Source organism: Monodon monoceros, unplaced genomic scaffold, assembly GCF_005190385.1.
Source record: "Monodon monoceros isolate NGI ecotype Baffin Bay Population unplaced genomic scaffold, NGI_Narwhal_1 Super_Scaffold_6, whole genome shotgun sequence".
In the NCBI taxonomy this organism is placed as follows: Eukaryota; Metazoa; Chordata; class Mammalia; order Artiodactyla; family Monodontidae; genus Monodon; species Monodon monoceros.
This window is the reverse complement of record NW_021703783.1, coordinates 19,900,544-19,925,392: the sequence shown is the minus strand read 5'-3', so window position 1 is coordinate 19,925,392 and position 24,849 is coordinate 19,900,544. Positions and strand designations below refer to the sequence as shown.

The 24,849-nt window shown below is 39.3% G+C and overlaps 1 protein-coding gene across 3 annotated transcripts in view; it reads left to right on the top strand.

Annotated features, from left to right (window-relative positions):
• Positions 1-2,044: 2,044 nt before the first annotated feature.
• Positions 2,045-24,849, top strand: part of KRAS (KRAS proto-oncogene, GTPase) — a 35,320-nt gene continuing 12,515 nt past the window's right edge. For 2 of the 3 annotated variants that reach the window (XM_029205331.1, XM_029205329.1), the window contains exons 1-4: positions 2,045-2,242; positions 6,080-6,201; positions 23,429-23,607; positions 24,558-24,717. In XM_029205331.1, the coding sequence (XP_029061164.1) occupies positions 6,091-6,201; positions 23,429-23,607; positions 24,558-24,717 (450 nt within the window). In that variant the 5' untranslated portion in view covers positions 2,045-2,242; positions 6,080-6,090. The remainder of the gene's footprint in view (positions 2,243-6,079; positions 6,202-23,428; positions 23,608-24,557; positions 24,718-24,849) is intronic. The other variant, XM_029205330.1, reaches the window with a different exon arrangement.

Sequence of the window (24,849 nt, the reverse complement as noted above, 5' to 3'; positions counted from 1 at the left end):
CTGGGCCCATGAGCCATGGCCACTGAGCCTGTGCGTCCGGAGCCTGTACTCTGCAATGGGCAGAGGCCACAACAGTGAGAGGCCCGCATACCGCAAAAAAAAAAAAAAAAAAAAAAAAAAACCGGGAAGAGAGAGGATTTCGGAGGAAGGAGAGATGCAATATCAGATGATCTTTTGGGAAACTCATTAGAAGACATTTGAACAACGATTTATAAGTAAGTGTCAAAGGAAGCTTTGTGGATATACAGTGTGTTCCAGATACAGAAGCAGCACGTGCAAATTCCCTGCAGAAGCCTGCCTGCATTTTCAAGGAACAGCCAGGAACCAGCATGTAAGTCTGGAAGTGAGGAAGGTGGACTATTGGGTAAGAGCTCAGAGAGGAAAGGAGGCAGGGGTGTCAAATAATTTAAGCCCATGGAGAACCTGGAGAAGATGCATGCTTTTATATTCAGCAGGATGGGAGCCCCTCTGAGTGGGAAGCAGAGGAGCAAACGTGATCTGACATGAAGGATACTTCCTTTCAGCTGTGTGAACTTGGGCCCCATTTCTAACCTCTCTAAATTTGTTTCCTCTTGTGTAAACTAGAGAAAAGCATCGGATTTCATGAGGCTGTTGTGATGATTAAATAAGATGATATGTGCAAAACGTTTAGCATCTACCTGAACTAGAGCAGGTATATTCTTTTCCCTTCCCTGTTTTCCACCTCCTCTCTTCTGCCTCTTCCACCTGGTACCAAGGGCCAGGAGGGGGAGGCAGGACCCAGCCTTGCAGAGTACAGCCCACATAAGGGGTAGGAAGAAAAGGGGACAGTTAGTGTCAGGCCTAGGTTAACAGACTTACTAGTTGGGATTTAACATAACTGTGTTATTCTTCCTGTTCTATGAGGCGGAGTAGAGGGACAGAACTGCAAGTAGAGACTCAGATGGGTGGTCCTATTAGGTATAGGCGCTGGTTTGCCAGGCCTCAATCTTTAGAAGAAAACTCCCCCAAACCTTTCTAGGTAGTTTATCAACGCAGGCTCTGGGCATGCTAGCAGTTTTAATGGTTCCATTGTTTAATGTGTTAACTCCCTGAACGTTAAGTGATTAATCTGTCTTCTAATTAATGTTTGAATGATTCTCCTCAGGTCTAGACTATTAAGGGCACTTCTATTTAAAAATAGTCTGTCGCCTGCTTGTGCTGTCAGGGGCAATAGGTACATTTGAGGTGGCCGTTTTGAGTGACCCTTGATGGCTTCGAAATATCCATAAAAACAACAACGAAAAACAACAGACCCCCTCCCCCTTAATTAGTGATGAAAGGCTTTGTCGCGTTTGTCTGGGCCTGGGGCTAGGTTCCCAGCCCCAGAGTGTGGAGAATGGTATTCTCCAAGGCGTGCTCAGAAAGCCCCGGGTCGGGGAACTGGCGGCCAGGTCTCTCCGAAAATCACCCAAGTCGCCTCCCACTTTGGGTGACTGCATGTTTATTTACTTGCAGTAAATGATAGTAAATGAATGTGCCCAAGTGTAGGCCGACCCCAGGGGTGGCGGGATCTTCGCAGCTCCACCGTGTGGACCCGAGAGGGGCGCGGTGGGGTGCCTGTGGCGTCTCCTGGGTGCGCGGAGCGTAGCGCGCGGCGGCCCGGGTCCGAACCTGCGACTGCGAGCTAGGCGCTGCAGCTGAAGCCTGGGGGCGGGTCCCGCGTGGGTCCGCCGCTGCCCCCTCCCGCCCACCCGCGCGCGCCGAGGCACCGCCCAGAACCGCCCCGCCTTCGCCGGCCGTGCGCCGCCAGCCCTCCACCGCCCCGGCCGACTGCTTCCTCCGCCGGCCCGGCCCCCGCCCCTCCTCCGCCGACCTGGTCCGCCCCCCCCCCCCCTCCACGGCCAGGCCCGGCCCCCTCCCTCTCCCCGGCAGCGCTCGCAGGCTCGCTCTTCCCTCTTCCCACACCGCCCTCAGCCGCTCCCTCCCCGCACTCTCGTCTGGAGAGGAATCGAGCACCGAGCGCATCGATAGCACTGCCCTCTGCGGCCGCCCGGCCCCGAACTCATCGGTGCTCTCGGAGCTCGATTTCCCTAGGCGGCGGCCGCGGCGGCGGAGGCACAGCGGCGGCGGTGGCGGCGGCGGCGGCGGCGGCGGCGGTGGCGGCGGCGGCTCGGCCAGTACTCCCGGCCCCCGCCATTTCGGACGGGGAAAGAGCGCGGCGCAGGCACTGAAGGCGGCGGCGGGGGCCAGAGGCTCGGCGGCTCCCAGGTGCGGGAGAGAGGTACGGAGCGGACCACCCCTCCTGCCCCCTACCGGGGTCCCGACCCTCCTCTCCGGCGCCGGGCGGGGCCGGCGACGAGTGAATGAATTGGGGGTCCCCGGAGGGGCGGGGAGGGGGCGCGGGCGCGGGGCCCGGGCGGGCGGACGGGGTGGGGGGGGGTCTGCCGGGGTAGACGCGGGGACGCGGCGACGCGGGGAATGAGGAATGGGCGGTGCGGGGCTGAGGAGGGTGAGGCTGGAGGCGGCCGCCGCTGGTGCTGCTTCCTGGACGGGGAACCCCTTCCTTCCTCCTCCCCGAGAGCCGCGGCTGGAGGCGGCCGGGCTGAAACTTGCGGGCCGGGCGGGCCGCCCCTCGGGGCGGTCGGGTGCGGTGGAGGTTACTCCCGCTGCGCTCCAGCCTCCCCTCCCCCTCGCCGTCCTTCCCTCTCCCTCTCTCTCCCTTTGCTCCCGCACCTCTTCCTCCCTTCCCAGCACTCGGCTGCCTCGGTTCCTGCCTTCTGTGCTGCATCTCGCATCTCTAGGACGAGGGTATAAACTTCTCCCTCGAGCGCAGACTGGACGGCTTGTGGTCCTTTTTTCAGTGTGTAGGGGGATATATGAGTAAGAGAGGAGGTCGCGTTTTGGAAGCGCAGAGGAAAGTGCTTAGAGACCACTGTTTGAGGTTATTGTGTTTGGAAAAAAATGCATCTGCAGCCGAGTTCCTGACTGCTCCCCTCCCCCATGTATGGGCTGTGACATTGCTGTGGCCACAAAGGAGGTGGAGGTAGAGATGGTGGTGGAAGAACAGGTGGCCAACACCCTACAACATAAAGCCTGTACTTAGTGAAAAAGAAAAAGTTAATCCCAGAAGGTCTGTTTTGCTTTGTCAAGTTAAAACACACGCAGCAAACCCGCAGAACAGAAGCAGGGCTTTTTCCTTGCTAGTTGAGTGTAGACAGCAATAGCTAGAATTGTATTTGAAGTTTAATTTGCCTGTTGTTGTCCTTTCCACTATCTCTTCTGTATTACCCTTATGCGTACATATTTGACCCCCATCCCAGGAGTTATTACCGTACTTCTAAACGGCTGTCACACAATTTTTTTTTTTAACTGACCTACCAGAGGGGTTAATTGTAGCAATCTGCCAGCCAACTGCCTGAAATACTCTTAGGCATGTGCATGTTGTAGTTGAAGTCCTCAAGTAGCCCTCTTAAATCTTGATATCCACCAAAATAAGGGGTTAAGAACAGAAAGGTATTTTCTAATTTTTTACACAATATACATGTTACATTTGTAATGGAAAAAATCATTCGAAAAGAAATCACAAAGGGAAAAAAGTCTGTTCATAATCATCTCAGAATCAACCTTATGAGTGATGTCATTCTTAGGTGACTAAGGTCCAAAATGCTGACTCGGGCATGTAATAGACTAGAGATGACAAATATGGTTGATAACAATACTGTTTACTTTAGACTGTATCCATCCACAGGCATTCTTGGTTTTAAGAGATAGTAGATGAAATGATAATTCATTTTGTTTTATGACAAAGTGAAAATTCTTTTCCTGAACAGACTGTTCTGTTCCCAGTTACACCGCTTGCTAGCTTTTGTAGCTTTGGGTGAGGGGTCTCCTTCTGGCCTATTGATCATCTTTGGGAACCCAGTTCTCTCTAGTGGGTTTAAATGTTACTTGATTTTTGAAATCCAAGTCAAAGATTTTTTTCAGAAATAACCATTGTAAAGAAGTAGACCAGAAGGTGTGTGTCTTTCAGAATTCACACATGTATGTACAACTAAGCTCTAATCCAGTATTTGTCCACAGTCTCTCTTAGACTAGCAAACTTACTGGTCATAAGGATCTGGACCCCTTTACACTCTTAAAAGTTATTGAAGATCCCAATTTGGAGTGTGTCAATATTTAGCACAATAGAAATTAAAATTGAGAATTAAAAAAATATTAATTCATTGAAAAAAGAAATAATAAGCCCATTACTTGGTAACGGAAGTAGAATTTTTAATGAAAAGTAACTTTTCCAAAACAAACACAAAAATTGTGAGAAGAGTGGCATTGTTTTGCACTTTTGCAAATCTCTAATTATATGGTTTAGTAGACAGCTGGATCCTCACATCTGCTTCTGTATTCAATCTGTTATCACACATCTGGAAAATTCTACTGTACACTTGTGAGCGAATAAGAGTGGAAAGGGTAAATCACATCATAGCATTATCGTGAAACCAGTTTTTGACCTCTTGGGCCCTCTCCCAAAGTCTTAGGAACCCTAATGGGTTCCTGGAACACATTTTGAGAGCTACTGTTCTGGGCTATCCAAATTTTATTGGAGGGGTAGGCTGGGCAGGGAACTAGAGGATACATTTTGGTGAGATTATCCTCACCTATCCCGTTTGCTGTGGTCAATATTAGGAATGAAAAGGGGGAGCAAACAGGATGTGATACATGTTTGTGGTGGCCCTAGACGAGGCTAGGTGCTGCAGAGCAGGCCAGGGAGGAACTGTGATACGACAGTTTGTCTGGCCTGTCTGCTCTCTGTGAGTAGGTTCAGGAATAGCGTGAAGAGGTAGTTAGTATGTTATCACTTGGAAAAACATATTACTTTTTGGGGGGTAGGGTGGTGAGGTGCCTATTGGGATAATTCTTGGTCTTCGGTAAATAGGATGCTGCATGTATATAGTGTTTATATACAATATCTGTACATTCATTAATTTTGAGCTACTTACTCTGTAATAAATTATTGTTCATTGACTGCCATTCTTTCTGCAGTTCACTACTTATTTGTAGTAATATCATGTAGTTATTGAGGGAAAGGAGATTAAAGTAAATAAGTTCATTTTCATTTCAAAAAGTTTGAAGCAGCTGACTAAAAAAATATTTTCTGTCTTGGCGCCGTTAACCTTACAAGTTTTCGATATTTATTGCTACTGTTGGGAGATGATGTATGAGAAGCAGAGAATAAAAGTCATGTGGATTACTGAGAAATACATCTTTTAAAAATTCTCTCATTAAAAGTGTGCTTGTCTTTAAATATTATATAATTATATTTTTCTTGCGCAAAGTGCTATTTTTCAGCACTGATATAGCATTATGGATTGTGATTGATGATCACATCATCTGTACTGAATAGTTAGTTAAAAATTCTCGAAGTTCTCATAGTTTTTACACCGTTATTTTCCCCAGCAGATAATGTACAGATTAAAATGTTACCAGGTATTGTCCTTATCTGCTTTGGCATCTCAGTTTTTATTTTCCCAGTGTACTGTCCAGCTTTATTTGACAGTCCTCCCCCCACCCCCATCTGATTCTTGCTAACTGTCCAGGAGAACTACTATGATGATGCTTTTTAAAAGTTTTCTGTAGCTGTTGGCCCCAACAGAGGCACTCGGCGTATCCACTGTAACTCTTAGGGGCCCGAGTCGATGAGGAATACTGTGGCGATAGCTGTCAGCAAGTTTTGTGTGGGTGTGTCCTCAGGGTATAGAGCAGTGTGCTTGACACTTGTACTGAGTGAAGTCATGGCCTGCTCCTTCGAGAGCCATTACCTGCTGCCGAAGAGCAGACAGGCTCTTGAGATAGAGCCACCTGAATCCAAGGTAAAAGAACTCTGTACTCCGAATGAGTTTTTCTCAAATGCTGATGGAGGAGTTTGTCAACGAAGTACAATTCATTACCAATAGACATCTGTAGTCATCCGGAGTTTTGTCATTGAATTTTGTGAGGTATTTTGAAATAATGTTCCATATAAAGGTGAACTTGTGTTAAGAGGTATTGATGGAGTGTTTGGGTTATATTAACCTCACGTGTGGCACACGTTCTAATTGAGTCACATTTCCATTTTTGTCATAAGGCCTGCTGAAAATGACTGAATATAAACTTGTGGTAGTTGGAGCTGGTGGCGTAGGCAAGAGTGCCTTGACGATACAGCTAATTCAGAATCACTTTGTGGATGAATATGATCCTACGATAGAGGTAAATCTTGTTTTCATATGCATATTGATTTGTGCAGGCCCATCCTTTGGGTACAAAAAAAGGTTTCTCTGATCACTTTCTGTGACTACTCATCACAAGGTAGTTATACTGATAATACTTTTATTAAGTTATCTAAAATGTACTTGGATTTCAAGGCATTACTCTGATATATGAGACACCAGCCTGTTTTCTCTCAGGACAATAATGCTATCTGTGACGTTCACTCCGTGTTAGTGTATGTGCATTTTGATTGGAAGTGTATTTCAGAGTTTTCTCACAGGGTGAAAATGTGAATTTACATCTTATCTGTAAGATGAGACATATCTAACAGTCTTTTTTTTTTTTAATGTGCCTATTTTTATGGGGTTTTGGTATTTTTTTTGGTATTTTGATGTCACATATAGAGTTGATTTATACTGGTGAAGTGTAATCATTTGATGATTGAATTAAAAACACTGAATTAGTAGTATTTTCATGTTTTCTCTTCACATTGGAGTAGTGGAGAACCTACAACTACCTGATGCATTTTAGAAAGCTCATTCTTTGCGTTTATGTATATGTATATCAGGTGATATGTAAGAATACCATCACCAGTCCTTACCTTTGCTTTACAGCCCTTTTTCAATTTATTCAAGACAATGTTAGAATTGTTTTTTTATTACAAATTGATTAATGAATAATTTTCAGACTTTTTCAGTTTCATAAAAATGTACCAAAGGAATGGCCAACAGCAAAATGATAGAATAAAGGCCTAGCAGAGACCTTGAGCGGTCACGTAGTATGTTTCCCAGTGCCTTCTGGCAGCACTATACTCAGATGATCTCAAGCAGATAAGGATTTATTTAATCCCAAAGACCTGCAGGAGGGAATGGCACACAACTGTCCTTGTTAACTAATTTCCAGAATGTAATTATTAGCATATTTCATGCATAATCTGAGCCTTCCTGTGAAGTTTAACATAATATCAGCTCATCTTTGATATAAATTTATGTTATTAGATTATTTCTTAGACTTCTTTACCCCAGGGTAAGCGATCCTAATCCCTTAGCTTTTTTTCTAGATCTGATATACCAGTTTTTTTAATCAGCTCTGAAAAATTTCCCATAACTTTCTCTGAGTCCCAAGCTGTAGGGTCTAGAATAGGTCAGAAATGCCCTGTTAAGGTATTGTGCTGTGTCATGTCTTAAAAAAACACACCTTGACTGCACTTAGGTAGGTTCTGAGGGCATTGTTGGCCTTGGGAAGATGTTTATGCAGTGTAGAACTTTGAGGATTGACAAGGAAATGTTCATAAGGAAATGTCAAATATTTCTGGTACTGGAGAGGGAAAAAAAATGAAGAAATAACCCTTATTTACAAAGATCTGATTTAAACATAGAAGCAGCTTTCATTTGGCTTCCAAGTTTAATAATTGGCATTAGTAAAAGGGAAGAATCTAACTGAAGTGGACCACCTATGTAATAGTCTCTCTGTATTTCCTCTTGGCAAGTCAATTCAGTGCTAATGGTTTTGTTTATTTTTTACTTTGAGGAGGATTAAATAGTTCACCTATTTCTGAAGCCAAGGTTACTCGTCATACTCCACCATTTAAATTGGAAGTAAAAGGACATTTTAACAGAATTTAAGTTAAGCATGGCAGTTTTCCTGGGATTCTGGAATATGATTTTGATTTTAGCAGAAGTGCCCTCCATCTTTTCTGAAAATCTGAAGAATTCCATTACACTCTGTTTCCTATCAGAGGTCAAGAATGATGTATAAGAATGTGATTAAAAAAAAAAAAGGTTAGGAAACCTTTTGGTCAAAATTGTTAAAGTGCAATATAAACCTTAAAGAAATAAAGGTAAAAGTCAATCCTTTATTTTGGGGGAAGGTAAAAAAAAGTTTATAAACTCAGACCCATTAACTCTGATTATGATTTCTGCCAAACCAGAAACTTGACCCAGGGAAGCATTGATTACCTGTGAACTTTGAAACTGACATTCCGTCACTAGTGTAGCCACCTGGGAAATGGTTATCAGAGATTGTCTCTTATCTCCCAAGTTACAGTGAGTCTCTGAGGGAACTGTCACATTGAATTCTTGGTGTAGTTCAACTAGAAGAAAAGCAAGAGAATTTAGTAGTTTATTTTCATAAGTGGTTAAACAAAAACACTGACATGGCGTTTTTGTAAAAAGTTGAAGGGTAGTGGGTATCACTACTGCTGTTAAGTTTCTGGTAGGTGAACAGTGTAGGTCAGAGAAAATAAGAGGTCATAGACTTTGCACATTTGGAGTTCTCATCAGTTTTTCTGCATTAAACAAATGGACAGAAGTTTAGGAAAAAATTTTAATTAACTAATACCATATTTTCTAGTGGTTTAGAATTTTCAGAGATTTATATTGGGTCGGCCAAAAAGTTCGTTCGAGTTTTTCATGTTATGGAAAAACCCGAGTGAACTTTTTGGCCAACCCAAAACTGTGAGCCAGGTAAGGAAGGTGGTCATTGTTTCTTTCATTTTATCAATAAAAATGGTCTCTGAGAGGTTGTAACTTGCATAAGGATACTTAAGCTAGCAAGTGGTGGAATTTTGACTTTTCTGAGACCAAGTTAAGTGGAATTTCCACTGCACCCTTGTATAGCTTTTTAAAAATGAAAAATTAGCCTTCAAGCTAAAAATATTTAGTGTTGGAGGCTGATTCAGATTATTAATATATCAAAATTTGAACTTAGCCTACTATCTAATGGCATCTTAATAGCAGAGATATGATATAGAATTAGGTATGACATGTAGATGGAGCATGTTTATATTTACACATGATAATCACCTTTACTTCTGTTTTACCTTTATCTTTTATGAAGCCCACTGAAGAGTTCGAAGAGAGAACGAAATACCTTGTTAGTGCTGCAGGATTATTAAAAACTCAGTCCCCAAACACAATACCAGGCTAGAAATAGTATATGTTTTTATAGTTTGGAGATCATGTTATTATAAAAACATGTTCTCTGAAATGTGTTTTCTAAGGTAAAATTTGGTGGAAGCAGAAAAATGGAAGTAGAGATCAGAACTGTCAGTTGGTCAGTTAGCAAATATCTAACAAGTATCTACTGGATACAATATAAAAATAGACATAGAAAGAAGTATTTTTTCCCAGTCTCCAATCCATTGACATCTCTATGCTTCTGTTAATGTGACATTTCTAATTCAGTCCAAGTATTATGCCCTTCTTTGATGAAACAGTTTTCTAGTCAGTAAGAAAGAATGGAGTCATAATTGGATTGATTTGTTCCATCTTTAGTGCTCTGAGCCGTGGAGTGTTTATTCACCAAGATATATCAGTTTCTCTTTTAAAAATTTTTTCCGTGTTAATTATGGAATTGCTGATTAAGGTATTTAAATTATAGAGAGAAAATTTGTAATACGAAACCAGTATTGAAGAGTGGTGTAAGAAAAGCTCTGTTTAATATTGTAAGCTGTTATTTTTCTGTTTTTTTTTGGTTTTGTTTTTTAACATATGTATCAGTAGTTATTAACAAGGAATAGGTGGTGACTTTGCCCCTCGGGACATTTGGCTAAATCTGGAGATGTTTTTGGCTGTCACAGCTTGAAGAGGGGACTGCTACTGGCCTCTGTAGTGGGCAGAGGCCGGGGTTCTGTTACTCCTCCTGCAGTGCACAGGAGGGCCCCCCAGCAAATAATCACGTGGTCCAGAATGTCAGCAGTGCTGAGGTTGAGACCCCAATACTATGCGTTACATGTAGCTTTAAACGTCCTATAAATTGTGAGGCTCAAGTCCCTGAATATCGTTTATGTTAGATTTTTTAACATAGTATAGATTTAAACCTTACATTTTCTAAACTAACAATATGTTATATTAGCTTACACTAGTGTTCTGTTAAAACATTCTGTTTTTAAAACAAGGTACAACACAGCAATTTTGTACATCCATTTCTCTTCAAGACTGTGGCCACTCTTCTCCCCCCTTTCAAGTGAGTGCCCTCTACTGGTCAACTTATTCGCTTTTATAATAAAAAATGAAACCCTAAGTTTGGATATTTTTTCTTTTTAAACTGTGGGTATAATCAATTTATAACTGTATAAATTTTATTTAAAAGACTTATTTTGTATAACTAATGTTTTAACAATCTAAAGTGTCAAAAAAAATCTAAAGTAACAGTTTTACTTTGCCAATGTTATTAAGATTACTGTGTGGACCATTTAGGCCTAACTAATTAAATATATGGGTGAATATTTTTGACTAAGAAAGGAAATGTGGCAATGTAGGAGAAAATAGGGTGGTGCCCTTGTTAGCACTGCTTGAGGTCACTTTGTCTGAGGGAATGAGAAGGGGCACTGTGGCTCTGTGAATTTCTTTTCATGTACACAGGAGGTACCTTACAGAGTTCAGAGCTTAGTGATGTTTTACATGGGGTGTTAGGAAGGGCCTATTCGAAAGTGGCAAATTGTGAAAGTTCACATTTTGTAAATTTTTATAGGATTGTAGAATAGTTGAGAACGCCTGATTTTTAGAATAAACTAACACAAAATTCAGGCACTGTATTTAGGTCAATTTAAGAATAAGTATTTACTTAATAATAACTGTTGAGCCCTGAATGTTGAAAATTATTGGACACATTTTATTCTAACTTGGGTTTTTATAAATACAAAGCTTTAAAAACATGCAAATGAAAGTTGGCAAAGGAAATAAATGAAAGGAAAAGAAAACTTTATCCTTTATCGTTTGGCGTCTGTTAAGAGTCTGGTTTAAGCAATGCAACTAATTTCTTAATTCCATAAATGTTATTAGTGCCTACTTTGTACCATGCAGCCTTCCTACGGTCTAGAGATACACTGAGGAGCAGAAGGAACTGCATCACTGCCTTCATGGAGGTTATTAGTCTTAGATGTATTTGGAGAGCAGTGTTTCTAGACAGTGATCCTAATTATATATAACTTAATTTAGAGGCTTTATGCTTTAGGAGGGCGATAGACTTCTTACATCTCTTAACTATGTGTCTCATAGTGCCTAGGTTTATGGAACAGTTACATTATTGTGATCTTAATGTAATAAAATTAGAAATGGGTAGTAAAAACAAAATATTTGAGAGGATTAAGTAGGGCTATATTACTTACCTTAGGTAATTTTTGAACTTTCTATTTTGAAAATTTCAAGCCTATGGAAAAGTAGTGAAAAATAGTACAGTGAATACCTCTTAACCTTTAAACTAGACATAGTTACTTTATGTGTGTGTGCCTGTGTATGTACACACACATACTTGAATACATATTATTTATTTTTGCTGCACTTTTTTAGAATAAGTTGCGCATGTTAGGACCCTTTACCTCTAAACACAGGGGTCTGGCCAAATACGGCCTGTGTCTGTTTCTGTTAAGTTTTATTGGGGCACAGCTGTGCTTGAGTGTTTACATGTTGTCTATGGCTGCTTTTGCACTACAGTGGCAGAGCTGAGTGGCTGCAACAGAGACCAAGTACTGTCTGTCCTTTACGGAACAAGTTTGCTGACCCTCTTCTAACAATAAGAATAATTCATTGTATAACTACAACGCAGTGACAAAATTTAGGAAATTCAACATTGATACAATGTTTTATCTAACATATAGTCCATGTTCAAATTTTATCAGTTCCCAGAATGTGCTCTCAGCAATTCTTTTTTTTTTTTTTTTTTTTCCTGATTCCAGGATCAAAAATCATGTGTCATGTCTCACAATCTAGAACAGTTCCTCAGCTTTTCTTAGTCATTCGTGACAGTGGCACTTTTTGAAGAATTCAGGCCAGTTGTTTTGTAAAATGTCCTCTCCTTTAGTTTTGTCTGATTGTTTCCTCCTGGTCAGATTTGGATTAAACATTTTTGGTAGAAATACTATGTAAGTGATGTTATACCCTCCTTGGTGTATCACATCAGGAGGCACAAGATGTTGGCTTGTCCCATTATTGATGATGTTATGTTAACATTGGTTATTTGGTTAAGGTCATATCTATCAGTTGTCTCTCTGTAAAGGTATCTTTAGTTCTTTTATAATTAATGTGTACTCTGTGGGGAGATACTTTGAGACTATAAATATCCTGTTCTCCAACATATTTGCACCCAGTGGGATGTAGTAGCCACTGATAATTCTAACCAGAACAAACTACCACCGTAGTGACTGCAAAGTGGTAGGTAATCTAACTCTGTTATTATTTCTACATTTATTATTTGACATCTACCATAAGTAAGGTTTCTCTCTTTTCTCTTCCCTCTCCTTATTTATTTGGTTTGTCTTATTTGTATCCGTACAGACTCATGGATTCTTTTTTCATCTGATGTGTTAAAGTCTATTCTTGTCATTATTGATTTTGGTGCTCAAATATATTTTTGATTTGGCCAGTGGAATCCCTTTCAAGCTGGCCTCTGTATCTTTTGACACATCCCCATCAGTTTTTGAGCTCTTTCTTACTTTCTGGCACAGTGTATTCCAGGTTCCCTTTGTTCTTTCCCTGTCCCTACCCTGGATTCAGCCATTTGTCCAGAGAGCCCTAATTCCTTTTACTAGGGAATGATATTTAGAAATTAAGTCCTGGATGTTAGGTGGTGTTGCTACTGGAGTGTCACTGCTTCTAGACCCTTTTCAACAGACAGAGCTAAGCAGTAGATTTTATTTAAAAATCATGAGTTCATTCTTCCTCCATGTCTTCTTTCTCCCATGGTGAGTACACTGGTTCTACCTTGTGTAAGTTTTAATGTTAAACATTAGACAGCTATTGAAATAAAAATGATAATGTCAATCAACACAGATTGAATAATTTAACATTAGGTTAGCTTTTTTATTTGTGGAATCGGGATTAAATATTTTTCTCCATTGAGAGAAAAGTAGGGATCCTTTTCGTTTTCAAAGTATTCTTTTTTTTTTTTTTTTTGCGGTACGCGGGCCTCTCACTGTTGTGGCCTCTCCCGTTGCGGAGCACAGGCTCTGGACGCGCAGGCTCAGCGGCCGTGGCTCATGGGCCCAGCTGCTCCGCGGCATGTGGGATCTTCCCAGACCGGGGCACGAACCCGTGTTCCCTGCATCGGCAGGGGGACTCTCAACCACTGCGCCACCAGGGAAGCCCTCAAAGTATTCTTAAACCATTTGGGAAAAGATTGAGCTATTTAGCTACATAAAGACGAAAACACCTTTAACAAAAATCCAAGACAAATGGAAACCTGGGAAAACTACTTGCATCATCTGTCAATCAGGAAGCTCTCCTGTATTTGAATTAGAAAAAAGCAAACATCCAAATAGGAAAAAAAAGGCATATAAATAGCCAACCTATCCACACTCACACAAAAAGTGCTGTCGAAACATATTAAAAGATACTTCATTAATGTAGAAATGCAAGTTCAAACAATAACATCTTTTATTTTCATGTTGGCTAAGATTAAAATGATAACAGGCCTGGAAAGGTATGGAAAATGTGTACTCTTTATGCTGTAGTGAGAGTATACCTTCTTATAAACTTTCTGGAGGTCATCAGTTTGGCAGTATTTATCAAAATGGAAACTGCATGTCCTTTGACGAATTGATTCCACTTACAGAAATTTCTCTGAAAGATTCATTTGGATAAGTGTTTAAGATGTATACCCAGGAGTGTTATTGCAGTGTTGTTTATAATTTTTAAAAGTGGAAATAATCTACACATCTACCAGTAGGGAATAGGTGAGGTAAGTTATGGTATCTTTGTACAAATTATATTATACAGTTTTCCGAAAGGATTAGGTAGATCTATATGTACTGACATTGAAAAACTGTCCATTACGTAAGAGAAGCTGTATCGTAGCACTTTGTGTAGAGTATGAGTCTGTTTATTTAAAAACAATGTGAATATGTACTAAAATATGGTAGGACGTATGCCAAACTCTGTAGTGTTTTTTTGTTTGTTTGTTTTTGTTTTTGTTTTTCGGTACACGGGCCTCTCACTGTTGTGGCCTCTCCCGTTGCGGAGCACAGGCTCTGGACGCGCAGGCTCAGCGGCCATGGCTCACGGGCCCAGCCGCTCCGCGGCATGTGGAATCTTCCTGGACCGGGGCACGAACCCGCGTCCCCTGCATCGGCAGGCGGACTCTCAACCACTGTGCCACCAGAGAAGCCCTGCAGTGTTTTTGTTTTTTAAAAAATGAGCATATACTGTTTGAGAGGGAAAAATAAATCCTAATTTTTGAGGGAGAGAAGTCACTAGAGTATTAGATACCATCAGATTACTTCATATTTACTTTCTTCCCCCCTTTTTAAAGCCTCAACAAATTGGATAATACAGATGTATTACAGATAAAGAGGTACAGTTAAAGGAATTGGTATTAGGCCAATTAAAGAACAGCTGAGAGATATAATAATTCAAAATATGAAAATTATATTGACATCTGTAATTATTAAGATTGGATTCATGACTGATCCAGCCTCACATTCTGACCTTGGCATCAAGTGATAATTTACAGGAGAATGCCACATGACTTCAACAGGTTACAGATGTAGGCTTATAATATCCTTATTTTCAAAATCTGTTATGCAAATTTTCCTTGAGTTTATTCAGATTTTATCTCTTGGACATAGTACACATTTTATTCTCTCTAGTCCTAAGCTAAGATTCAACATTCTTATAATTTCAAATGTCCATTATTTAGTAAAGAAGTCTTTGTTTTCTTTATCCTTACTTCTAATGAATGTCTTAACCAAAAATTCTGCCATGAGACAGAAGGTGTTAAGCTCTTTTAACACCCTTACTCCCTAATCAGTACAGAAATCCTTCATAAACCTCAGAGTTTTACTCTTTTTCCCTGGAGCTTGTGCAGCTCCATTATATTTATTTTGAAATACAGTGAGTGGTTTTGGAAAAAGTAGTCCAAATGTAGATGTCCAGTGATTCTTATAAGGGCAAGATACTGCTGTTGCTATACAGTTCCTAGTAGCCAGTGGCCTGCCCCCTACCCTTTGGGCCTGTAATAGCATGTACAATGTAAAATATGAAATAACACAGTTAACTTTTTAGAGCACTTTTCCCTGGTCTTTAATCCTAACCTGTATACAAAGTCCTCTTCATTATTATTTACCCACTTTTACAGCAAAAGAAACAATAGCTTAGAGTAGACTAGAGATTAAGTAGTTTGCCCATACTCACACCGCAAGTAAGTGGGGTTCTGCAGGTGACATAGATTGAAGATTCAGGAGTGTATCTTTAGCCTAGATTTCGGCCCTGAGCATCAGCCCTATATATCAGAGCTGCCTACAGGTCATAGCACCAGAGCAACCCACGAACATACGGAATTCAACATGCCCCAAATTGAACTCATTTTCCTGTTCCCTTCCCATTATGTTCCCATCTCTAAACAATAAGCTCTGCCATTTAAAAAAAATTGAGATATAATTCACATAACATAAAATTCATCCTCTAAAGTGTACAGTTAGGTGGGTTTTAGTATATTCACAAAGTTATGCAACCATCACCCCATCTAATTCTGTCACATTTTTATCACCCCATACCAATTAGCAGTCACTCCCCAATCCCTTCTGCCAGCCCCTGGCAACCATTAATCTACTTTCTGTCTCTGTGGATTTGCCTGTTCTGAATATTTCATGTAATTGAAATCATACAATATGTGGCCTTTTGTGTCTGGCTTCTTTCACGTAGGATAATATTTTCAAGGTTCATCTATGTTGTCACATGTTTCAATACTTCATTCCTTTTTATGGCTGAATAGTACTCTCTTGTATGGATATTTGTTTATGTATTCATCAGTTGATGGGCATTTGGATTGTTTCCTCTTTTTGGCCATTTTGAATGATGCTGGCTGTAAACAGTGCTGTAAGTGATGTATGAGGGTTGTTCTGTCAATTTTACCCGTTAAGTATTTCTCAAAACTGTTTAATCTTCTCCATCTTACTGCTTTTGCTGCCTTAGTTCAGGTTCTGTCATTTCTTTTATTTATTTTATTTTTGGCTGCGTGGGATCTTCATTGCTGCGCGTGGGCTTTCTCTACTTGCGGCGAGCGGGCGCTGCTCTTTGTTGCAGTGCGCGGGCTTCTCATTGTGGTGGCTTCTCTTGTTGCGGAGCACGGGCTCTAGGTGCGCGGGCTTCAGTAGTTGTGGCTCGTGGACTTTAGAGCGCAGGCTCAGTAGTTGTGGCGCACGAGCTTAGTGGCTCCGAGGCGTGTGGGATCTTCCCGGACCAGGGCTCGAATCCATGTCCCCTGCATTGGCAGGCAGGTTCTTAACCACTGTGCCACCAGGGCCAGGTTCTGTAATTTCTTGTAAAAGTTTCCTAAACTCATCTCCCAGCCTCCAGTCTGGTCTCATTTGTCATAATAATGCTAACAGTGGACATTGTTGATCTGATCGTCCCTCCTACTTAAAAATCTTTTAGTGATTTAGTATAAGATGAAGTTCAGAACTTCTTAAGATGGCATATTGGACCCTCCATAAGCTGGCCTCTGCTTGATGGTGCAGTTTCAGTTCTACTTACCTATAATCCCTCTAAGCTAAAATTGTGTTGAACTTCTTGGTTCCATGTATTCAACATGCTGTTTCCTGGTTTTGTGCATTCTCTTTGCTCCTTCCTGCCTGGAGTGGCCCTCCTGTCTTTCTTAATTCATACAAAGTTGATGTCTTCTCCTGTTTGTCACCATTGTACTTTGTTCTCCATAAGGTGTTGCATTTATTTCATTGTGTTTAAATTACTTGTTTACATTCGTATCTCTTCCACCAGACCTAGCTCTTTGAGGTTAGAAACTATAATGCCTGGCACAGTATATGACATCCAGAAGATTTTTACTAAGTGTTCCTGTGATGCAAGGGAGGATGGAGTAGGTAGGTGGGAATGAACTAACAAATAAGCCTGTGCTTATATATCCCCAATTCCTTGTTTCTTTCCTATTATATTTCTAACATACCAGGCTATTGTACATGTTTTTAGCTGTCTTTGAGAACTAGCTGTGTACAACAACTTTTGATGGTTTGTAACCAATAGTGTAACACATCATTCTGTGATAGATTCAAATAATCTTTTAGAAGAGTAACAAAATATTTGAGCATTAAGAGGGTAAAAGTAAGTTTTTTCCTATAGGTGTTATTTAGCAGTACATGAAAAATACTTACAATAACACATTAAGGAAATCTTACAAACATTTCAAAAGTAAATCCTCAAATAATACTTCAGCTGACATTTCCAGCAGTCCTGTTCATATTTACAAGAGCATCTGATGGAATCAGCAGCATGAAGATGGATATTAAATGGGATAAGGCTTGTAATATGCTTATCACAATATCCAGCATATAAATAAGGGCTCAGTAAATGTTGGCTGTCATAATTACTATTAATAGTAATATGGTTACTTTTAGTAAAAGGTCCTAATTTCTTTAGTTGTTTGTTTGTTTGTTTGTTTGTTTTACTATACTATGTCTTCCCATGACAGGATTAACTTTAACTGCCTGAGTTGGAAAACTAAATTGAATATGTTGACATATGAACATACTGAGTAACTTGGTTACTGTTAATTATAATAGAAAAATGACAAAATGATGTCCTGGTCGGTGAGTGTATCTCATTCTTGAAAGATATAGTCTTAACTTTCGAAGTCCTCCATTGGGTCTGCAGATGAGTTTCTGTACATAAAACAACACTTGAAGGCATGTTAATAAATTGGAAAACACTTTTAAAAAATTAAGCCAGTACAAAAAAGACAAAAATTCCAAATGGGCAAAGGACACAGGTAATGGGAATAAATATGAAAAAGAAAAACTGTGTAACATTACTAGTCCTCAAAGAAATAGATATTAAAACAATAGGATTTTTGGTCTAACAAGCTGACAAAAATAAAAATATGAAACCTATTGTTGAGTGAGTGGTGATGGAACGGGTACACTCTTAATGCTGTATGGAAAATACCATAAGCGTCATGTGCGCCCCAAACCAGGTTTTCCCTATCTTAACATTCTGCCACATTTGCTTTAGATCCTTTTTTCTTTTTCAAGATATAAAACTTAATACAGTTAAAGGCCTCCATGTTCTCTGTAAGCTTATTCTCGTCCCTCCCCAAAATGTTTAAAAATCTCTATATATTTTGTTTATATTTTGACATTAATAGTAATTAAAATTTTTAATATTATATAAAACTTGCTTGGATACATTTATTAAAATACTCTTAATGTATAATTTAAAATTTACAGCTTCATTGTTTTAATATAATTTATAATGTCTTACACTTGTGTTTATTTTTACAGTGTCTGCATATATTTACGTTGAATGGGTTTATTCATTTCTTCAACAGACAGTACTGATTACCTGCTGTGTTTAAGACTGACACACAGGGTGCATAGTGGTGAGCAAAACAGATGTGAGCCCTACCATCATGGAGTTTAAAGCCAAGTAGGGGGTCTAGACTTGAACAATTACACATAAATACGTAGTTACAAATTATAATAGGATCACCAGCTGCTATGTGGAGAACAGACTAGGAAGCAGTTGCAGGAGATTGCATGAGACAGTCACATTGGACTAGGGTGATGGTGGTGAGTGCTTGGATTTGGAGTATGTTTTGAAAATAGATAAACGGCATAAGATTGTGGGTATTAAGCGCCTATGTAATTTTTTTTTATGGTATGATGATTTAGGATGCCATGTTAAGTATATCTCCATTTTAGCTATCGTTTTAAAAAAAAAAACCATAGTTTCTTAGCATCTCTTACCAGAAGTGGCATTACTGTGTCAAAGGCTATGAACGTTGGTATGGCTCTTGATAAGTAATGTACCTGCTTTCCAAAAGGATTGTACCTGTTACTGTATCACCAGAAATGCTTGACTTCTATGTTTAACTTTTGCCAGCATAGTGTATTTCATTTAGAAAAGTTTTTTTTTTTTTGCGGTACGTGGGCCTCTCACTGCTGTGGCCTCTCCCGTTGCGGAGCACAGGCTCCGGATGCACAGGCTCAGCGGCCGTGGCTCCGCGGCATGTGGGATCTTCCCGGACCGGGGCACAAACCCGTGTTCCCTGCATCGGCAGGCGGACTCTCAACCACTGCGCCACCAGGGAAGCCCTAGAAAAGTTTGTTTGGTTTTTTTTTTTTCCTACTACTTCAGTAAATTAAAATAGTACTTTAGTTGGGAGTAAGGGGAAATCTATGGAATAACTTTCATTTAATATTTTATTATGTTGAGTTAGTTTTTAAGTGGCTTTCTTTTATCCTAGTTTCCAAAGGATGTTAGTAACCTATGTATCTGATCTAAAAGTTTATTCTGTTTGAAAGGCTGGAAATAATACTAATTAAAAATGTAAAGTCTTGATTCTTTTCTTGCTGTCTTTAACTAGTTTCATTGTGGAATTTATGTGGTTTTAAACTGGTTAGGCTTTGATAACCTGTACTTTCTCAGTGATGATTTTTTTTTAAATATAAAAGGAATAATATGTGTTGAGAGTACTTTAGATTTGTGGTAAGGTATTAGCTTAGAGCAGGGGTTGGCAAAATGTAAAGGGTCAATTGGGTCTTCGTCACATAATCTTTGTTGTTGCTGTTTTTTAAACAACCATTTAAAAACTGTTCTTGGCTCATAGACCATACAAAAACAGGTGGGCAGGATTTGGCCTGTGGGCCACAGTTTGCTGTACCCTTATTTAGGCTCTCATGTTGGGAAAGATTCTACATTGATGCATACATTTTTTTCTACTTCCATATACTTTTTTTCTTCTGGCTAAACAAAATCTTTAGTACTTACATATCATTTTTGTTGTGCTTGCTGTCTGCTTTGTCTTAAAACCTGTCATTTCTTTTCAGATCAGATCTCACCATTTAACACTTTTGTTCTTAAGTTTTTATCAAGTTGCACTGCCTTTTTATATAGTTCAGTGACTAATTATGCTTCTAAGGATGACTGTAGTTAAAATTGGGGGCTTCCCTGGTGGCGCAATCGTTAAGAATCTGCCTGCCAATGCGGGGGACATGGGTTCGAGCCCTGGTCCAGGAAGATCCCACATGCTATGGAGCAACTAAGCCCGTGCGCCACAACTACTGAGCCTGCGCTCTAGAGCCCGTGAGCCGCAGCTACTGAAGCCCGTGCGCCTAGAGTCCATGCTCCACAACAAGAGAAGCCACTGCGATGAGAAGTGCGTGCACCACAACGAAGAGCAGCCCCTGCTCTCCATAACTAGAGAAAGCCTGTGCACAGCAACAGAGACCCAGTACAGCCAAAAATAAATAAATAAAATAAGTAAATTTATTTAAAAAAAAAGAAATGCAAATAAATAAATAAAATTAACTTGGGAAATACTGAATTTTTAACCTAAACCTGTTATTTGTAATCAGCATATTCTTCCTCATTGTTTATAGGCAGGTTGTAGATTACGTTTTTTCAATAACAGAATGTGACTCAGAATTTTGCTTTCAATATCTTTGGGGTTTAGAAGGGAAAAGTTAATAGGAATGAATAGGGACTTCTTTCCCAGTTTTCAGTCCCTTTGATGGAGTGTTCATCATGGGAACATGCTGTGAAATGCATGCAGAAACTACTAATATTTCACAGTGTATACTTTTGAAACGCAAAGTGTTTGAAAATTTTTTAAATGGGAGTTCACTGAGGTATACATCTTAGAGGCGATACCTGTGGGCACATGTGCGTAGTCCTCCAGCCACACCTTACGTATAGATTTGTGTGGCTCCAGAAGCTATAATCTTTAATTTCATTGTTGATAGAAAATTTTAAAGATTAAAGAAACCATTAACCATAAGGTTAACTTCAGCTAGTACTGGTAAGTGAAGAATGCGAGGTGACAGCAGTAGGTGAGGAAAAGTCTTTCGTCTGTTTCACATGTGCCGTAGCCACACCTGGGTAATGAATGGATTGACTCCAAGAAACTGTACTTTGCTCTCAATTCCTGCTCTTTCATTCTACTCCAAAAACAATGGTTTTCAATTTATAATATACAGGAGTTCTTTCAAGGATCAATAGTTAATTAAAGGAATAGGCTAAAATAAAATGTCAACCAAATGTTCAAATCTTTAGTCAAGAGCTTCTTGTTTAGAAAATTAAATATCCATCCTTTTTGTTCTGACTGTTGAGATAATTGGTTTTTATTATAGAAAATTTGGAAAATACAGTTTACTTTAAACGATAAGCGTGAGATCATTCTAATATGGTAATCTTTCACACTTTTTAAAATAAAAGGCAAAGAAAGAAATACATTTAAAATAATATCTATTACCACAAAAAACGGTAAGCAAGAGCTCAATTATTTCTTAGATTAATTATCTCCATCAGAGACATACCCTTTGTTAACATTTTGATGTACATACCACCACGAGTTTTTTAATATATGTACATACAAGATACATTTATACAGATGTGCAGAGATATTTTATTGGGATCATGCTACATGTGTATCTTTGTATTCTCCTTATGCTGTGAACAGTTTTCAAACACTTTTCCAAAAACATGATTTTCAATGACCATTTTTTTAATGATAGATTGGTCTGTGAAGTAATTCATGAACTAAGGGTGGAACAATAAGAAACAGTGTCCTTGGGCTTATACTTTATACCCATTATTAGCCCTGCCTCTGACTCCATGACTTCACCTTGCACCAGCCCTTTTCCTTATTTTTTGAAGCCTATTTTGGCAGACAGTATGTGAAATCTTTTAGGCCTGAGTATTAATCAAAAGTCAGAGGAAAATAAGATTTTCATTTCAAGATTCAGTTATGTCACCTACCTTCTTTCCTTTACACCATCTTGGAGTTGCATGGTCTCTAAGATATCCATCTCTTTCTCTCTCCTTCAACCACTCCCTCTCTTTTTACTAGAGGTCTCACAGAATTTGCAGACAGAACAATCATTCTCTTTAGCATTATCATAGTATCTATCTGGCTGTTAAATATTGTTCCCAGGACTGCAGAAATGGATTAAATAAGGGCACTAAAATTCTACGTATTGACCATTCTCTTATGTATTCCTTTGACTATAAATAAAATAGGTGCATGACACTTTCGTAAGTTGCTTGATTTTTCTTGCCACCTAAATCATCCAGAATAATAGGATTTGTTAGAGCTGTCCCATTTTGTAAAAATTATTTTCCTTTACAGAGAATTTGGGTCTTTTTGTTATTAATCTATGCACTTGCATTGTTGAATCTCTGTGTAACACCTTTTTTTAAAAAAAACCTTTTTTTAAACTGTGGTAAGATACACATAAAATTTATCATTGGTTTTTTTTTTTTTTTTTTTTTTTTTTTTGCGGTACGTGGGCCTCTCACTGTTGTGGCCTCTCCCGTTGCGGAGCACAGGCTCTGGACACGCAGGCTCAGTGGCCATGGCTCACGGGCCCAGCCGCTCCGCGGCAAGTGGGATCTTCCCGGACTGGGGCACGAACCCGTGTCCCCTGCATCGGCAGGCGGACTCCCAACCACTGCGCCACCAGGGAAGCCCTATCATTGCCATTTTTAAGTGTACGGTTTAGTGGCATTAAGTAAGTTCACAATATTGGACAACCATTAGCTCTGTCTGTTTCCAGAACTTTTTCATCATCCCAAACTGAAACTCTGTGTCCATTAAACAACAATTCTCCAACTCCCCTCTCCTCAGCCCCAGGTAACCGCTATTTTATTTTTTGTCTCGGTGACTTTACCTATTCTAGGTATCGCAGTATAAGTGGAATCACAGAATGTTTGTCTTGTTGTGTCAGACTTATTTCACTTAGCCTAATGTTCTCAAGGTTCATCCATGTTGTGGACTGTATCATAATTTCATTCCTTTTTATGGCTGAACAATATTCTGCGTGTGTGCGTGCCCCCCCATTTTGTTTATCCATTCATCTGTTTAATGAACACTTGGGTTGCTTCTACATTTTAGCTACTATAAATAATGGTTCTCTGACCATTGGCATACAAGTGTCTGAGTTTCTGCTTTCGGTTTATATACCTAGGAATGGAATTGCTGGATCCAGTTTCCTCTGCACCCTCACTGGCACTTGTTATTTTCCTTTTAAAAAAAAAAAAAGTCAACCTAATGGGTGTGAAGTGGTAGCTCATTGTGGTTTTGATTTGCAATTCCTGAATGATGTTGAGCATCTTTTCATGTGCTTATTGGCCATTTGTGTATTTTCTTTGGAGGCCTGTCTATTCTTGTACTTTGTCCAATTTTGAATTGGGTTGTTTTTTGGTTCTTAAGTTGTGTCTAACACCTTTTTAGAAGTAAAAGGTGCACCGTAATAACCCAGACTGTGTTTCTCCCTTCTCAGGATTCCTACAGAAAACAAGTAGTAATTGATGGAGAAACCTGTCTCTTGGATATTCTCGACACAGCAGGTCAAGAGGAGTACAGTGCAATGAGGGACCAGTACATGAGGACTGGGGAGGGCTTTCTTTGTGTATTTGCCATAAATAATACTAAATCATTTGAAGATATTCACCATTATAGGTGGGTTTAAGTTGAATAAAATAAGTTGACATTGAGGAGTAATTGTATCTTCCATTTATTGAGTCTTTGCTAACTGCCATGCACAAATTAAATTTTAAAATAATTTTTGTTAGGTAATATCCCTGATTTACAAGTGAAATTCTTAAGGATTAGAGCAGTTGAGCAACTTGTTCCAGATCACCTAGTAGTAGTGCTAGAATTGAAAGGTAGGCCTGTTTGAGAAACAAGGCTTTAAGCTAGATCCATCATAAAAATGAAAACCATGAACGAAAATGTGAAAAGGTAATTGAGATGGCACCACTCAAATAGCCTTAAAAATAAATCTGTATAGTGTAGAATTTCTTGGAATCAGGTAAATGTTGGCCTTAGATAATTAAGGAAAAAACACAACTCTGAAGTTATAAGATTGAAGTATTAGAGCAATACAGTTTTTAAAGAATCTCGACAAATTTGCATAAAAGTGACTACTTTTATTAAAATGTTCCTATAGAAATCAAAATCTTTCCACTTGGTGCTCTCTTTTTTAAGAATGAAGGTAAAGCATTATGTTAATGTTGTAATTCATATTTTTATAAAAACATTATATGTGTACATTTAACAACGTATATAGTATATGTTTCTAAGATTATAATTTTAAAAATTAGTCCTCGCACTTTTTTGGCCTAGAATTTTTCAGTATTTCTGTTTTATTGTAACCTACCTGCATATGAACCTACTAGATTGTAGTTTTACTATATTTCTAGGTATTTGATCTTTTAAGAGACATAGAAGTTCTCTGTTTAGGATAGAGAAAAATAACTAGGAGGAGGAGAAAGGAAAATTTGGTGTGATGGGAACTAGGAATTACATTAAAAGTCTTTTAACCATATTTTATGAGACAAAGTTATAAATAGTTTTTGAAAGATTTTTGTTACTAATTCCTCTGATGTAACTTTTTTTTTCCTCCCCAGAGAACAAATAAAAAGAGTTAAAGACTCTGAAGATGTACCTATGGTTCTAGTAGGAAATAAATGTGATTTGCCTTCTAGAACAGTAGACACAAAACAGGCTCAGGACTTAGCAAGAAGTTATGGAATTCCTTTTATTGAAACATCTGCAAAGACAAGACAGGTAAGTAAAATTGTAATAAATACAAATCTGTTCTCTCAAACTATATCAAGTGATTTTAATCATTAATCACTTTACTAATATATATTCTAATAATGTCATTTTGGGAGCAGGAGGGCATGAATATTAATAAAT